The sequence below is a fragment of the Kogia breviceps genome, chromosome 1, assembly GCF_026419965.1.
Source record: "Kogia breviceps isolate mKogBre1 chromosome 1, mKogBre1 haplotype 1, whole genome shotgun sequence".
Lineage (NCBI taxonomy): Eukaryota > Metazoa > Chordata > Mammalia > Artiodactyla > Physeteridae > Kogia > Kogia breviceps.
Window position 1 is genome coordinate 120,216,966 of NC_081310.1, and position 17,345 is coordinate 120,234,310.

General features: G+C 35.1%; 1 protein-coding gene across 1 annotated transcript; it reads left to right on the forward strand.

Moving 5' to 3' along the window:
• Positions 1-82: 82 nt before the first annotated feature.
• Positions 83-15,593, forward strand: TMED5 (transmembrane p24 trafficking protein 5). Its single transcript, XM_059082471.2, has 4 exons — positions 83-605; positions 5,986-6,083; positions 11,246-11,429; positions 14,009-15,593. Exons 1-4 carry the CDS (start codon positions 426-428, stop codon positions 14,225-14,227), a joined length of 681 nt encoding a protein of 226 aa, XP_058938454.1. The 5' UTR covers positions 83-425; the 3' UTR covers positions 14,228-15,593.
• Positions 15,594-17,345: the final 1,752 nt, after the last annotated feature.

Here is a 17,345-nt window from a genome sequence, read left to right on the forward strand (position 1 = left end):
TCTGCGTGAAGCGACGCCGGACGCGCGGGGCCTGTTGGGGATTGTGGTCTGCGAGCGCGTCCGAGCCTGCCCACCCGGAACTACACTTCCCACAATTACCGCCAAGACGCCCATTGGTGTGAGGGACGCCATGGGAAGCTGTGGCCGTCTGGGTGTCGAGCGGGCGCGCTCACGCGGGGCCTGAGGGAGCCAAGACCCGGGAGGGTGTGGAAAAGGACTGCTGGCTCCGCCCTCAGTCCCTACCCTTTGTAGGCCGGCGTTTTCCCCTCTGAGAAACGCCTCTCCGCCCCGGCCTTCACCTGGAGTTTCTTCAGGCTCCAGGTTTCCCTGCCAACCACGAGGAGTCCAGGGAGGAAAAGCGGAGCGTAGGCGCCTATAACCCACGCCTCCCACGCCTTTTCCAGCCCGAGATCGCCCAGGCAGGGATGGGCGACAAGATCTGGCTACCCTTCCCGGTGGTCCTCTTGGCCTCTCTGTTGCTTCCTGGGGCGGCCGGCTTCACGCCCTCCTTAGACAGCGACTTCACATTCACTCTTCCGGCTGGCCAGAAGGAGTGTTTCTACCAGCCCATGCCCCTGAAGGCCTCGCTGGAGATCGAGTACCAAGTAAGTGCAGAGGTTGAGCCAGCCTCCTTCCTTTAGCGTAGCTGCACGTCGTCGCCTCTCACCGGCTTAGAAACTTCTTGTGGACGACCGGTGTGCTGAAGAGGCGAGGGCTGCCCGGAAGCGGCCAGCTCCGCGCCGGCACGCGAGGCGAGTCTCTCCCCGGGGTTGGGGACCGAGAAGTTAGGCAGGACCTGGAATTGACTACCCCCACCCTCCCCTTTCCTCTGGTCGGAAAGAGGCCAGCTCTGGTGATGTCGGTGGTTTTTCTCTTTGTTTCATAATTCACCTGTGTCTTTTCTAGCCAGTACACGCTTCAATACTGGGAATTTCACAATACAGGCCTAATACACGTTCTCCACGAGATGATGACACTTGGCGTTAATCACCCCCACCACCCTCCCTCAATTCCGGTATTGTAAATCTATACTGTCATTGCTTCAGTTAAGGATTTTTGAACTGTGACCATGTGATTATCACTAAATCCTATTTCGGAATATTTTGAAAGGGGCTATTGATGTGTTTAATGGTACATTTCCTTCTCAGTTATATACCCATTATTTAAAAACCAAATAAGATCTAACTGTATATTAAAACTTTGTAATCTTTCGTTCAGCATTCTAAGTATTTCTCCCATATCATTGTTTTCTTTTTAGTACCTGCGTAATATTATAGGGAATTGCCTTAATTTATGCGGTCATTCTGGTAGAGGGTAATTTCTTAGAAGAAGTCTTGTAAGCTCCAATACAGCAAATTTCGATGTTTCTAAGTAGCACTGAAAAAAAAAAAAAAAAAAAAAAAAAAAAACATGCCTTGGTGTGGTTCATCTCTCAATTTTTTTACAAGTTACCTAATTTTTAATCAGATGTTAATTTTTTATAGTTGATGTAGAGAATCTTTTTCAATAACAGGTACTGTCACATATAGAGCAAAATAAAGTTACTTAGAATTTTCCTCAGAAGGAACTTTAGAATTAGATTATTTATAGATGCATAAGGTAAGCATAGAGAGTAAAGTATCTAAAGTCACACAGTTAATGAGCAACACTGAGGCAGGAGCTCAGCATTTCTTGATTTCCAGTCCAGTTCAAAAGTTCACTGACTGAACAGTTATCATGTGCCAGTGATGGAGAAGTGGAGACGAGGACATGGGAGAAGGGACAAACAACAGAAAGAACCCTTTTCAAGGATCTTAATATTTAAAGGTCACTGGCTCATAAACAACTAATTTCAATAAAGTATGGTTAGATGCTGTTGGAGGAGTGCTTCTTCTCTGGGCTATCAGAAAAGAATTCCTGGAGAAAATAAATTGGAATCTAGAAAGATGCTTAGGTGAAACAGGAATGCCAGGAAGAAGGGGCATTTCAGGAAAAGGATCAGAATGAATAGACAGTTCTGAAAATGCATAGTGTTAGTGTTCTAGCAGTGGGCAATATGTAGTGGACGCTAGAAGTGCTGAGTTTTCAGTGGACCTTTAAGACTATAAAGTCTAGGGTGGGAGTAGAAGAAAAAGAGGTTGGAGAGGTCAGGAGGCTGGATCGTGGATCATGAATCTTAGCTTGTGTGCCATGCTGAGTAGCTTTGACTTTTGTCTGTATAAGGGCCATTAAAGATTAAGCAGTGTGGTAACCGTCAAAAATGTTTTACAGTGTGGAAGATGGATTTAGAGGGCAAAATTAGAGGTAAGGAAGCCAAATGGGGTTAGAGAAATAGTCTAGACAAGGAAACAATTTTTATTGTTCAAAATTCATCAGTATTTACTGAGGTATTAGGAAAGAAATCTATTTTAAACTACTGACATCTTATGATTGAGAGCTCCAACTGTAGAAAAAAAAATGCCTGGGCTGAAATCCTGACTCTGGCACTTACTACCTGTGTGATCTTGAACAAGTTACTTAATCCCATACTTTTAAAATAGAGATAATAATAGTAAGAGTTGATTTGAAACAATTAGTTAATAAATGTTCATGTACCATCCCTGACACATAGTAAATGTTCAATATATGTTAGTTTTTTTACATTTACACTTCTAGAGTTATATAGGTGGTATGGCTTAGCTTTATACTTTGCATCTTTAATCACTCAAAGGGACTATTCCCCTAAAGCATTCTGCCTAAGCAATTTGTTTTGATTGAGGAAAGAAGTAAAATCATTAAATGTCTGTAGTCCTAGACAATGTTAGAAGGGTTTAAAGGGTAGAGATCATCTTCAACCCTTTGTCTGCATTTTCCAACTCTGTGATTAATTTTCCAATAACTACAAGCTACTGGGTTTTGTCTTAGTTTTTAAAATGTCAGGGGGGCTTCCCTGGTGGCGCAGTGGTTGAGAATCCGCCTGCCGATGCAGGGGACACGGGTTCGTGCCCCGGTCCGGGAAGATCCCACATGCCGCGGAGTGGCTGGGCCCGTGAGCCATGGCCGCTGGGCCTGCGCGTCCGGAGCCTGTGCTCCGCAACGGGAGAGGCCACAGCGGTGAGAGGCCACAGCGGTGAGAGGCCCGCGTACCACAAAAAATAAAAATAAAATTAAATAAAAAATAATAATAAAATGTCAGGGAACAGACTTTCTAGACATTGCCCTTGGCTTACTGTGACATATCGAAAAATTTTAACCTTTTCACACTTTTTGGGTTTAAGAGGACACTTTTAGGATAATTGACCAACCCCACAATATATTAAGTTCTTGAAATTTTGAAGTGACAATATATATATCTTATGAATAGATCATTCATTTAAATTTTTAAATCATTATTGAGTGCTTAATTTGTGTAAGCTTTATGCTAGATACTACAGATACAATGGTGAGTAAAAATATAGTCCATGCACTCATGCAGTCTAGTTAAGGGGATAGACATTAATCAAATTGTTACACAAATAAGTGTGATATTAGAACTCTAATAAGTGCTATGAAGTGAAGCTAAGTGCATAAGCTATGAGAGTGTTTAATAGAAGGACTTGATTTCACAGTGGGAATTGAAAGAAGACATCCCAGAAGAGGTGGAGTTCAGATCTGTAGAAGAATCAGGCTTATTAGGGATAAGGGGGTGGAGCAAGGTGATGGATAAAAAGAACAGCATGTGGCAATCCAAGGCTTTGAGGAAGAAGACTGAAGAACACCTTTGAGGGACTGGAAGACTATGACAGAAAGGTGAAAGTGGGACTCATCCATCATGATTCATTGAAGTCACTGGGAAGTTTAGTTTTAGATTTATGGTATTGTTTTTATATTTTAGATAGATATTTTGTATATTTAAAAATTAGCTTCTGTATTTTTAAATACCATTTTTAATGATTTCATTAAGCCTGACAGTCACTACCAATGATATCTTTGGTTTTACTCAAGTCTTTGCTTAGTTTTGTCATATCACTTACTTTTTGATTTAATGATACGGTTTTTGGTTTTTGGAGGAGAACCTTGAGTAATTCTTTCAGAATGCTTTGATTCCTTGGATATCTGAAAATGGCTTTACCTTTTGCTTTCTCTTCAGTAAATATAACTTTTTTACTTGGAAAAATTGAAGACCTGGCTCCCTTGTGTTTTTTTACATCTACTGTATATGCAAGAATGCTGATGCCATCCCAGTTCTTGTTATTTTGTAGTTCTCTACTACTACTCTTTGGAAGTTTCTAGGTTGTTCTTTTTAAATCCTTTGGAAGAGTCATTAGGATTTTTGGATCTTTTTTTCATTTATCCTGCTTCAACATCTGTTAGACTCTTGCCGTCTAAAGATTTTTATCTTTTGGAGCAGAACTTTTTATTCTCTTATTTGATAACTTCCTCTCCATTTCTCTTGGTTCTCTCTTTTTGAAATGCTTTATTAGGTGGGTATTTGAAATCTTTAGCTCTGTCCTTCATAAAGAACTTACCATTTCCCTCATACTTTTCATCTATACTTTTTCACCTTGTTGTGAGAATTCCTTGGCTCCTTTTAGTCTCTGATTTTTAGTCTCCATCCATGCCCATTCTGCTGTCATTACATTCGCTAAGGCTTTATTTGGGCAATCACATTTTTGGTTTTTCTAAGAACTTTTTCATATCAGCATCTTCATTTTCTGTAGATTTTTACATTCTTGAATTTCTCTGAGGATGTATATTACATTTTTCTGAGAAAACATATTTTAAGTCTGTTTACATTATTTTTTCAGAATTTGATCCTCTGAGAAAAACCAATAACATGAAAAAGAGGGCATCCGTTTCGACAAATGTTTGGTGTCTCTCTAGTCTGTTTTGAGAATTTTGAGATTGATAGATATTGGTAGCTAGATGTATTCTTTGCTCAGTGGAATATCTTCCAGAAATTCCTTACTCTTCAAATCTGTTAACAGCTTTCCTAGATTTCCAGTGTTGTTATAGATTATTTATATCGTTATGTTTTCTTCATTTCATTGGGATTTAAAGAAGAAAAAGAACTATGTATATTTAGCTAGCCATTTGAAACCAGTTCTGTTGATCAGTAAGTACAGCACAAGAATAGGTAATCTATCATTCCATTAAAGCCACCAAGAAAAATAAAATGGAGTTATATAAGAAAAAGAGTAGCCTTTGAAGTCAGATTGCTGAGTTCAAATTTTGACCATGCCACTTATTTACCATATCACCTTAGGCAACCTTCTCTGTGCCTCAGTTTTTTGTGGGGTTTTTTGGGGGGAGGGGGGTGTTTGTTTTGTTTTTTTAGGTTAAAATGAAAACAATAATAGAACCTTCCTTTTAGAGTTGTTGTGAGGAATAAATCCACATAAAGCACTTAAAACAATGTGTGGCATAAACTGTAATTGTTAGCTGCCATCATCATCATCATCATCATCATCATCATCATCATCGGGACATTTTGAGATTGTAAAGGAACAGGTACTTTCCTGTTTCCTGTACTTATTCTTTGGCCAATAAGTAAATGGCCTGCTTGGAATATATAGTTCATATTGGGAAATAATAGGTATTGCTTGAAAAAGTCCATTGGAATCAGATCATAGAGGCCTTGAGTTCCAGACTAAGAAGTAGCTAGTTATTATTTTATGGAGGAGGAAACAAACTCAGAAAAGTTACAGAGCAAGCCCTAAATTGCCCAAGAAAAAGGGTCTATCGATTGAACTACCTTCTGTGTTTCTATTCTACAGGGCATCTGTTTTAAGACTATTTCAGTAATACCCGTATGACCTAAATTTAAGTGATGGCAACAGGAATTGGCAAGAAAGGGACAAGTTCCAAAAATGAATGGAATTGAACCCAATGGTCTTTCTGCTCCTTTCTAGCCCTAACATGAGTCTGTTGACTTTCTTACCCCTCTAGGTTTAGAAATGAAATCTTTTCATCATATGATCTACTTAATATAGCTTTTTATTTTTAGAATTTGTAAAATGTGCTCTTCTCTTCTATGCCTTCCTACAGGTTTTAGATGGAGCAGGATTAGATGTTGATTTCCATCTTGCCTCTCCAAAAGGAAGAACCTTGGTTTTTGAACAAAGAAAATCAGATGGAGTTCACACGTAAGTAATCTCTTAGTTGGGTTCCTTGATCTGAATACCAGTGGGCACAGGAAAATTAGCACATTTGATACTAAATGTTAGCATTAAATGATTCCATATGAACATTTTAAACAGTCCTTGTTAGTGATCTATCTTAAACTAAAATGTTGTCCATTAATCTTATCTTTTTGTTTAGGCATTTTCTTTTGATCTTGACTAAGGTTTTTTTTTTGTTTTTTGTTTTTTTTGCTTTGGTTAATGAGATGAGTATACCATAGGTACTGCATTCAATCTATTGTGGCATTTTAAACCTGCCTTTCTGGCTAGCACAGGCTTTTTCTATTTTAACTGTAAGTTACTGTTCCAGGTATATATCTTAAAGTTTCTTGAACTACTGGTTATATCATTTTTGCTCACTGTTTTCTTAAAACAACAGTATAGTAATACATCTTTGTGTGAGTGTAAATTTTTATTTTACTCAAACCTCATTCTTTTTAGATAATTAGAAGATCTGAAAGTAAAAGATCTGACCATGGGAAACCATATAGAAATAAAAAAGTTTTTATAACTCTGAGTTTAGAGTTTGATAAAAGCCCATATATTGTATCTCTTATATCTCATTTCTCTTTTTTCATCTCACTGGTGTTTCCTTATTTCATTCTTTTATTTTACTGCAGCACTTTGTTTACTCAGTATTGTTATCATGTTTAAACTGTGAGTATACAGGAATAAGATCAAATATAGTGTCTAATATTTGCCATAAACTAGACTTTGCATTTTATATGCTTCTAAATTAATCATTCCAACCCACTGTGAGAGATAGATTCTTTGATTCCCCAATTCCCATTTTACAGACAAGGAGGCTCAGGGAAATTAAGTAAGTCTGCAGGGATACACATTTATTAAGAGGAGGAGGCAGGATGAACCCAAATTCTTGCTTTCTACCATATGATGCTTAGAACATCTCTGGCACATAGCACTATGTAAGTACTAGCTATTTATAATAACTGGCCTTTGTTAACCAAAGTACCTGCCATGTAATTGATACTCAGTAAATACTGAATACATGTATGAGTGAACGAGGTGGGGAAAATGCCTCAACCATAATTTTTTAAGTGCTTTTGAAAATGGTGTTTTACCTATACAGAGCTCTAAAAAAAATCTGCATAAACTACTGATAAATAAAATCAGAAGTGGTAATTTTAAAAGTCAGTTAAGATTGATATACCAGAATTAAATATGCTTTCTCTTTGACAGGTGTATGAACAAGAACTAAAATGTAGTTCACCTTTAAATTTCAGAATATAGAAAATGTATAGAATTTCTGTCAATTTTAATTTCTCTCCAACTTTCTCCTTTCATTTAGAGATAAATTAAAATTAACTGTTAGGGGGAAAAGATATCTTATTGCTTTCTTGCATAGAATTACCTCTCATTAAACCATTGGGAGAAAAGAATGAGTTTATAAGATTTCACATTTATCGAGTTCTTTTGATGTGCCAGGTCACGGTTCTAATATGCATTTTACATGTATTAATTTTTTTTTTATTCTTCCCCACAGTCCTATGAGGTACATGATATTATCATCTTACCAATGAAGAATTTGAGGCATAGAGCAGTTAAGTAAGTTGCTGAAGGTTACACAGCTAATGAACAGCAAAGCCAGGATTTAAGACCAGTCAGTCCAATTCACTCTTAATCACTACACCGGATTTACAAATCTACTTCCTAAAAATTAGAATTAAACAAAAATTTATCTTTAGCTATATTAACTTTTTAAAGGCAACTAAAATCTCAGTTATACCACCAAAAGTTTTTTTCTTAAATTAAATCTTTAAAACAAATGCTGTCCTTCCAGAAGTCAGTTAGTAAAAATGTCTCCAGACAGAGCCTTAAACTGCTTAATACCTATTTGTCCAGTACTGTCATATATAAAAGCATTTTTCTAGACCACTGAATTAATATTACCTTAACTCACAACATAACTTATAAATTTTGGACTACTTATGCTAATTCTTTTTCTACTTGAAAGGAAAATTTACTCTATATGCTTTTATTTGGATAATATTTTATATCATTTATAGTAATAATATTCCTTTCTACTAAAGGGAGTCAACACAAATTTAGAAAGAAATTAATATAGGAATGACTACAAAGTAGTAAACATCTTTTTTTTGTATACATATGTTGAAGCTCATACATCTGAGTCAGTGCTTCTCAAATTTTTTTCATTTTTCCCTGTCCCCATACAACCTTTTTAGGCATTTTTTTCCTCATCATCCCTGATTAAATTTTTTTTTTTCAGTACGCGGGCCTCTCACTGTTGTGGCCTCTCCCGTTGCGGAGCGCAGGCTCAGCAGCCACGGCTCACAGGCGCAGCCACTCCGCGGCATGTGGGATCTTCCCGGACCGGGGCACGAACCCGTGTCCCCTGCATCGGCAGGCAGACTCTCAACCACTGCACCACCAGGGAAGCCCCCCCCATGAAATTTTAATACTGAAGATATACTACATGCCCCCCCCCTTTTTTTTTAACTCTATGTATACCTGTGCTTTATATATAAAAAGAATAGGTACAAAGCTTACCCTTTTTATCCAATTCAGGGTTAAGAATGACTAAATAAAGTTGTGTTAAATAAAATTAAGACTAAACAAAATTAAAAGTTAGATTAAAAAGTTATTAACATTAAATTTAACTTTATACTTTCTGAATAACTTTTAATATAATTTATCATATATTGTATTCATTACACATGCAAATTAGCAATTTATATACATAATAGCAATGTAATTAAAATTTTTAAAATCATTCCAAATATTTTTCAAGAAAAGTAGAATGATTTAAAAAATAACATTAACTTCTTAAAAAGTACTTTTAGTGACCTTAACTTTTAACTTTTGCTTGATGTGGGAAAATAACTTTAGCTACTCAATAGTCATTCAGATATTATTGACTTTTTTCCCCAGTGTTTGGCATAATTGCTGATTGGTTGAATAACCTTTGTAAAATTAAATAATAAAATATAAACTAGTTTTATTCAAATCTTCCCCCAAAATGCAAAGATTAAAAGAGATAAAATGTATGAAAGCAGTGTGTAAATTATGAAGGAATATACAAGTGCTGACTATTTTTATTTATAGTATATATGCTAAAATCCAATCACATCACTGAGTAGTTATCTCTTATGCTTAAACAAAAACAGTAAGTAACAAATAGGGGGAAGAAAAACAAGATTGGCTTTGAAGATGAAGATCACACAAGGCTATAGAAAATAATGCAAGGCACCTCAAAAATTGAAGATCAAACATACACCATCCACAAGGGAGCCAGTGGCATCATTAGGCATGTGTAGACCACCTCTTGCCCTATGACTTCTAGATCAAGCAATCAACCAATCAAACGTCCTCCAATCACAGCTATCTATTTGCTAGCATTTTGTAGCAGTGTTCCTGGACACACTGTGTGTGTCTTCCATGAGCTCATGCTGCTTGCGATATGCCCAAGACAACCCCATGAGAGAAAATTAAATACTAAGGAATAAGATTTTGTCTTAGGATTTTGAGCTTTGGAGGGCCACGATACTATTACAGCTTTTTCTTTTTTTTTTTTGCCCATCTTGAACCAGTTTTCACCCCTAGGGGGCAGTATCCCCTCATTGAGAATGCATAGTCTAAGTGAATAGTCACATTTGGTGGCTATACACTTACTGTATCAGTGATGCCATTCATCAGAATACACTGGAAATTTTTCCTCAGGAAATGTCCCACATCTAGGTCATATTACATAATGGTCACATTTTATTTTGTTTTGTTGCTTTTAATATTGTTCCCCCTGTATCCATACCAGTGTTTGCTTCAGGCTCCTTTCAAAAGTAAATGAATCCTCAAAAGACAAAGGTTTGTCATAATTGAGGAGACTGCAAAGAATACAGACAGGCTCTAAGCAGTACTGTAGAAAGATCAATTAACTTGAGAGTCAGTTATCCAAGCTTCATGTATGCCTATAACAGGCTATGTGATCATGGGCAAGTATCTTAATCTATGTGAACCTTATTTTACTCACCTTGAAAAGGTCGATTATGCCTACTTTCAAATACGATGATAAGGATTAAAAGAGATAAAATGTGTCAAAGCAGTATGTAAATTATGAAGAGGTATACAAGTATTCGCTATTTTTATTTATTGTATATATGCTAAAATCAAATCACATTGCTGAGTAGTTCTCTCTCATGCTTAAACAAAAGTTAAGTCAGAAATAAGGGGAAAAAAAGGATGGAGATTAGCTTAAAAGATGAGACTCACATGTTGTTCAGAAGGTTGTAGGAAATAATATAAGCTGCCCCAAAATTTAAGCGATCTAGCATATTGGAGATAAGGAAAGTTCACAATCATTTAGACCAACCTTTGTGAATAGTTACAACGAAAACTAAAACACAGGTTGAACTTTGTTTTTTGTGGCCAGCAGTAGTTAAATGTCATTAGCCTGTGCAATATTTTGTTTGTTAAAGTTTCTCTCCACAAAAATATTATTAGAAAGCTATTTGCTAAATTTTAACTCGGCCCAGGTCAATTATCTTGAATGTGAAGACAAGATCATAAGTTGTTATGAGTGGCATTTATTCATAAAGGTAATGCCACTGCGAGTAAAGCTCTGGTTCTTGGACACTGAACTCGTTCCTAATTTTTGTAAACTATTACGAAGATGTACTTAATCCAAAGGAGCCTAGAAGAAAGCATTTAGGACAGTCCATCACTGCTTTTGAAAACAAAGCAAAACTCACTTTACAGATTAATCTCAAAGGGAAGGTTTGTAGTGATATTTCCATATGAATTGAACTCGTTATAAATTACTTTTAATAATGTATAAATATTAAGGTTCATTGTGAGGTATCATGTATCTAGGTTTTTAAGCCTGTTTTCTTGCAAAAGTTAGGTCAAGCACATTTGCCCAATTTACTGAGTAAATGCCAAGCACACCTAAGTTGCAAGTACTTGAATACGTATTTCCAGATTGCTGGTTTCCCAAGAAATTTTAAATTGTCTTTCAATAATAAGGAAGTCTTTCCATCAGTAACCTGTCCAATTATTATAAACCATTTTATTCCTTCTCTTTTACAGTAGTTTTTCCTTTGATCCCAGATGGAAGTACAGATAACTGAAGACATGTCCTCTTTTTAATACAGGATAGAGACTGAAGGCGGTGACTACATGTTCTGCTTTGATAATACATTCAGCACCATTTCTGAGAAGGTGATTTTCTTTGAATTAATCCTGGATAATATGGGAGAACAGGAGCAAGAACAAGAGGACTGGAAGAAATATATTACTGGCACAGATATGTTGGATATGAAACTGGAAGACATTCTGGTCAGTATGGTTTAATAAAATAATAAAAATTACTAACATCTAGAGACCTTAGTATGTGATAGGCACTGAGCTAGGCATTTTATCTGCATTATCTCACCAAATCCTTACTTAATTCTATGAGGATTATTATCTCCATCTTTCCAATGAGGAAAATTATGGATTAGGGATATTTTGTAATGTCTCTGTCACAGAACCAGAGAGAGAGAGAACTAGAATTTAAACAGACTCTAAACTGCAAAACTCCCTGAGAATGTTCACAGACAGAAAACTGTAATAATGATCTGCAGAACACCTGCACATATAATAAAATTGAGTAATTTGTAAACACAAGATGTACAGGCATTTTTTCCCACACCATAGTTTTTATAACATGAAATTTGATATTACTTAATTTGGGGAACACTATTAATATTACTTAGCCAAACCTGGCAGTTATCAGAAACTAGCACTACACTTAGGAGTAAAAGCTTTTAGATTATGGCTTCTTGGCTTGAATTGCTTTATGCGCTATTTATCATAAACATGCATAATGAGGGGCTTCCCTGGTGGCGCAGTGGTTGAGAATCTGCCTGCCAATGCAGGGCACACGGGTTCGTGCCCCGATCCGGGAAGATCCCACATGCCGCAGAGCGGCTGGGCCCGTGAGCCATGGCTGCTGAGCCTGCGCGTCCGGAGCCTGTGCTCCGCAATGGGAGAGGCCACAGCAGTGAGAGGCCCGCGTACAACCAAAAAAAAAAAAAAACATTTATAATGAAATGTGCATGTATAAGAACGTACTTGCTAATAATAGTACTGCCAGTGATGGGGAGAAAGATAATTACCCTTTGGCCACAGCTAGATGTAATAAAATGATAGAATTCTCAGTGATATTTATAAATAGCATATATACCTGTGTTACAGAACTTTCCACAGGAGAAATAATGTGATTATTCCATGTTTCAAACTATATAACCTCTAATACTCTTATAACCTGAACTTTTTTTTTATAATATGATATTTTGATCACTTTGAGTTTTCTTAGGAAAGCAACTATCAAATTATAAGAGACATACTGTAGATCAGTTAGCTTAAGAAGTCAGAAAATTAAATGATCATATCATATGTGTAATTCCTTAGTGACTGAGCTCTCCGAGCCTTGGTTTCCTATTATCCTCAGGGATAATACCTCTAGAGTTGTTGTGAGGATGAAATGTGATATGGCATGTATATAAATGCTTTAAACAGAGTCTGGCACACAGTAAATGTTAGTTTTCTTACCTTCTCCATTGGTGTCACTGTGAATACAAACAAAGGATTAAGTTTAATTGGCATGAATTTTTACCATGAAAATTTTTGATCTCACCATTTCATATGTATACTAAACTTAGTTGAATTTTAGAACTAGAAGAAGACTTGGTTATCATTAGTCCAGCTCCAAACTCCCTTTCCCCTTTCATTCCATTTTATATGTATGGAACTGGCTTAAAATGGAAATGATGTATCCATAGTTTCACAACTAGTCCAGTCTTCTTCCCACTCATTTTTAAAATCTCAATCATATTAATATATTCTCCCATTTTAAATTTATACTGCCAACAAGAGCAAAATAGAAGTAGCTGTAAATTTTGTTAGTACTTCACTGCATTCTCAAGAGATTGACTTCATTCATAATTAAACAAAATGACCAGAAAGTTCAGATTTAAATATGGCTTAAAATACTTGGTCTTTTTTGAAAAAAAATAAAATGTCTTTCAGGAGATTTTTCATTTACTCCCCCCCCCCAAATTTTTTATCACAACATCAAATTTGAATAAATAATTTTATACTTGACTATCATCATCATGATATTGAAAAGAACTATGGATGGTCTTTTTATTTGGGGATCTGAATCCCATATTTTTCTGGAAAATATACCATTGCTTTACAAATGTGCCCATATGATAAATATTATATTTTGTAGTTTTGTAGGTTTAGCAGAGCAGTCTGCAATTTTGTGTATTTTTTTTTGCATTTAAATGAGTATTTTAAGCAGGGTGACTATCCAGGAAAATGTTTCTAGTATTTTCTTATTTTTGCCATCAATACTTTTCGAATTTCGAATCTCAACTTTACCTTATATTCATGTAAACCTTTTATAGTTTTTAAATCACTTCTCACCAGGATCCTACTATAAAAAGTTTTTTCAGAAGATGTGCAACTTAGAATGCATCTTGATAAGCTTGTTTTATGAATGTGATCTTGTAACATTTTTGTATTAAAAACAGATTATATTTTTTATGGTTGTTAGGGCTAAGAAGATAATGTATATAAAATTACTGGCACTATAGCACTCAAATGTATTTTCACATTATTTATTTTCAATTCACAGTAGCTTTGTTCATTTTTAAAATAACTAATTATAAACAATAATTTAAATACATCATGAGAACTATTACATAATCTTTATATAATAAAGATCTTTAGGTAATTAAGTAGTACCCACCCCTTAATTAAAATTGTGTTTGGATATTAAACTAGTAAGAGTACTGTGAAGCACATTTTTAAATTAACTTAAAATTACTGAGCATTCTTTTACAATAAAATTATTTTTTTATCTCCAGGAGTCCATCAACAGTATCAAGTCCAGACTAAGCAAAAGTGGTCATATCCAAACTCTGCTTAGAGCATTTGAAGCTCGTGATCGAAATATACAAGAAAGCAACTTTGATAGAGTAAATTTCTGGTCTATGGTTAATTTAGTGGTAATGGTGATAGTGTCAGCCATTCAAGTATATATGCTGAAGAGTCTATTTGAAGATAAGAGGAAAAGTAGAACTTAAAACTCCAAAGTAGAGTACTTAACATTCAAAAAAAGGGACAGAAAAATGCAATAAACTTACAGTCAAGACCATTAATAGTGTTTGCAAAACGTTTTCAGGCATTACCATAAGTGTGAAATAAATATTAATTTTAATGTGAAAGGAAAGTCTTCACTTTCATCTGTGCAAGTAATCTTATTGTTCCAGTTGTACTGAAGTGTATAACAAGTATTTTGCAGGTATAAATGAATGAAGCCATATTAATAACAGCAGTTTCCTACGTTTGAAAAAATTTTGCAGATGTCATAGGTGATTTAAATAAATGAACTTTGGGCCTAAATGTAATACTGAACTATGTTTTTAAAAGATTGTTACCCAAAAGTTTCTTTGTAAATGTGGCAACTACAAATTAACTGTAGAAATTTTTCAATATATTAAGTTATAAATCATCTGAGAATTACCTAATCATGGATATCTTTAGAAGACAGACTCAACTTTTCTCTTTTTACATATGTATCTCCTAAATGTAAATAGAAGCATAGCTGTGAAAACAGATATGTGGGATTTTTATAACCAAATATATTTCATTTTAAAATATTAGCAAATAGTTTTATATACCTAGCTTACATTCCCAAAAGCTGACATTTTGAATAATTCTTAAAAATGCTAAGTCATACTTATTAAAATTAGGACAGATTTTCTCTTTGAAGAATAAAGATTGCTCCCAGTCTCTATAAGAATACATTCTGGGGCTTCCCCGGTGGCGCAGTGGTTGACAATCTGCCTGCCAATGCAGGGGACACAGGTTCGAGCCCTGCTCTGGGAAGATTCCACATGCCGCGGAGCAACTAGGCCCGTGAGCCATGGCCGCTGAGCCTGTGCTCTAGAGCCCGTGAGCCACAATTACTGAGCCTGCGCGTCTGGAGCCTGTGCTCTGCAGCAAGAGAGGCCGCAATAGTGAGGGGCCCGCGCACCACGATGAGGAGTGGCCCCCACTTGCCGCAACTAGAGAAAGCCCTCGCACAGAAACGAAGACCCAACACATCCATAAATAAATAAATAATTTTTTTTTTAAAAAAGAATACATTCTGTCTAATCCTTAACCAAAATATAGATTTTTAAATTAAATGTGAGGGAAAATCATTTTATTTTTATATTATCAACAGTGTTATGTTAGTTTTAACGTGTTTACTGACTTGGATAATACATTAATACTAGCAGCTGTGAAGGAAATATTGCTAAAAGGATCTGGACCTAATGTAAGTAAATATCACTTTTGTGTTCTCAAAATCAGTAAGAAAAGAATAAACTCAATATAAAAGAATTTAGAGAATATCCTATCAAAATAAAGTTCACTTAAACTATAAATAAAGTATTTGGAATCTGATTGGCTCATAATGACTCAATCCTAATATAAATTATGAGATTAATTTCCAGCTAACTGGAAGAAACTGGGTTTTATTTTTTTACAATTGTTTTATTCTGTTTTGAATGATCATTTATAAGTATTCAGGTAGATTTTACAAAACATAAGTCCTACTGGGTATATTTATTAGTTTTTATTACAACTTTCATAAAGTGACCTTTCTGATCACTTTATTTGACATTCAAATAAGGATTGGAAACCCACAGAAGTTTAAACACTCAATATGTGAATAACCCTATAGTCTCTGCCATCCTGTCTTACTCAAGTACTAATAATTTAAAGAATTAAATAGAATTTTTAGGTTATACCCATTTGTAATATTGTTTATGACATATACAAGTTAGAAACAATCAACTTATAAACTTGAGTATAGAACAACCTCTGTGGGTTAGTACTGCTGGAATTCTTAATAAGCAATAATGATATCCAGAGAGAATGCTTTCATCTATAATTTACAATCAAGAGTGGTACAAAAAGAGAGATATTTCCCTCCTTCTTATATATTTCCCTCTATTCTTCTTCAGAAAAGAAGTTTAGATTTCCCAACTCTGAAGCTTTTTAAAAATGAGATAAGGTACGATTACCTTAATTGATCAAGAAAATGCTCCTATGTGTCCAGGAGTAGCCCCTATAATACATGCAAAACAAGGGCCAATAAGATTTTTGCCTATGATGAGCCCTCCCTTTTCCCCTTCTGATACACTCATAAGAAGCAAACTTAAAGTACTATAGCTAATAAAACAGTACAGATATAAACTACTGCATCTTTTCTATAAAACTGTGATTAAGAATTCTACCTCTTATGTATGGCTGGTTACTGTACTGTACTGATTCTTTACCTAACAAATTTGTTACATCACCTTCTACGTATGATTTGTGTCACTGATTTTAAACCACTGATTCAGTAACTTACTATATAATAATGGCCTTATTTGGAAAACAAAGAATTTAAGAATATTGAGGACAATTTTATTTTTATAGACAAAGTGAAAAGATTATTTAAGAAACATGTTACCTGTATTAACCAAAAAGTAAAACTTGTACTAAATTATTTAATATTTCTAAAGGCATATTGTTTATCTGCCTCATGTTTTTTTTAATGTCAGTATTGTTTTGACATTAAAATTATGCTAAAACTGAGTAAGCTATTTATCACTTAACAGCCTATTTTGTCTTCAGTTTTTAATCATATAAACTTTAAAAATACTACAATATTTAACTGAGGCCTAGAGTTTCACTATGTTTTGCATTTGGATCATTAATGATTGCTATTCTTTCATGTGAATGTCAAGACATAGAGGATAAGTGGTTGAATAGCACTGAAATAAATGATAAACTGAAATGTAATTTTATGCTATGTATGTTTATCCTTCTTAAGCATTATTATGTCCTAAAATTGACAAAAATTGAGTACCTATAATTCTGTGCCTCCCCAAAGAAAATTCTTTATCTGAAATTTTCAAAGATATTGATTCAGCATGTAATGGTTTTTCAGTTGAAGTGTAATAATGCACAATCAGTGTTGCTCAAATTGCTTTATAATTATGAACAGACACAGCCATATTAAATAAGCAATGAATACTGTGCTGAGTATATATAATAAAAATTACAATCAAAGAATGTCTTATCTACCAGTCATTGTAAATGCTGTCTAATCCTTAAAGCCTTCATTGATTTCATATTAACCAAGTGTGCTCTCCCTTCCATTTGAAA

What these genes read in the sequence shown, in the direction of transcription:
- TMED5 (XM_059082471.2), top strand. Translation starts at nt 426, where the DNA reads ATGGGCGACAAGATCTGGCTACCCTTCCCGGTGGTCCTCTTGGCCTCT. An exon ending in AAATCAGATGGAGTTCACAC is followed by an intron (nt 6,084 to 11,245) that starts GTAAGTAATCTC and finishes TTTTTAATACAG; the next exon opens with GATAGAGACTGAAGGCGGTG. An exon ending in TGAAACTGGAAGACATTCTG is followed by an intron (nt 11,430 to 14,008) that starts GTCAGTATGGTT and finishes TTTTATCTCCAG; the next exon opens with GAGTCCATCAACAGTATCAA.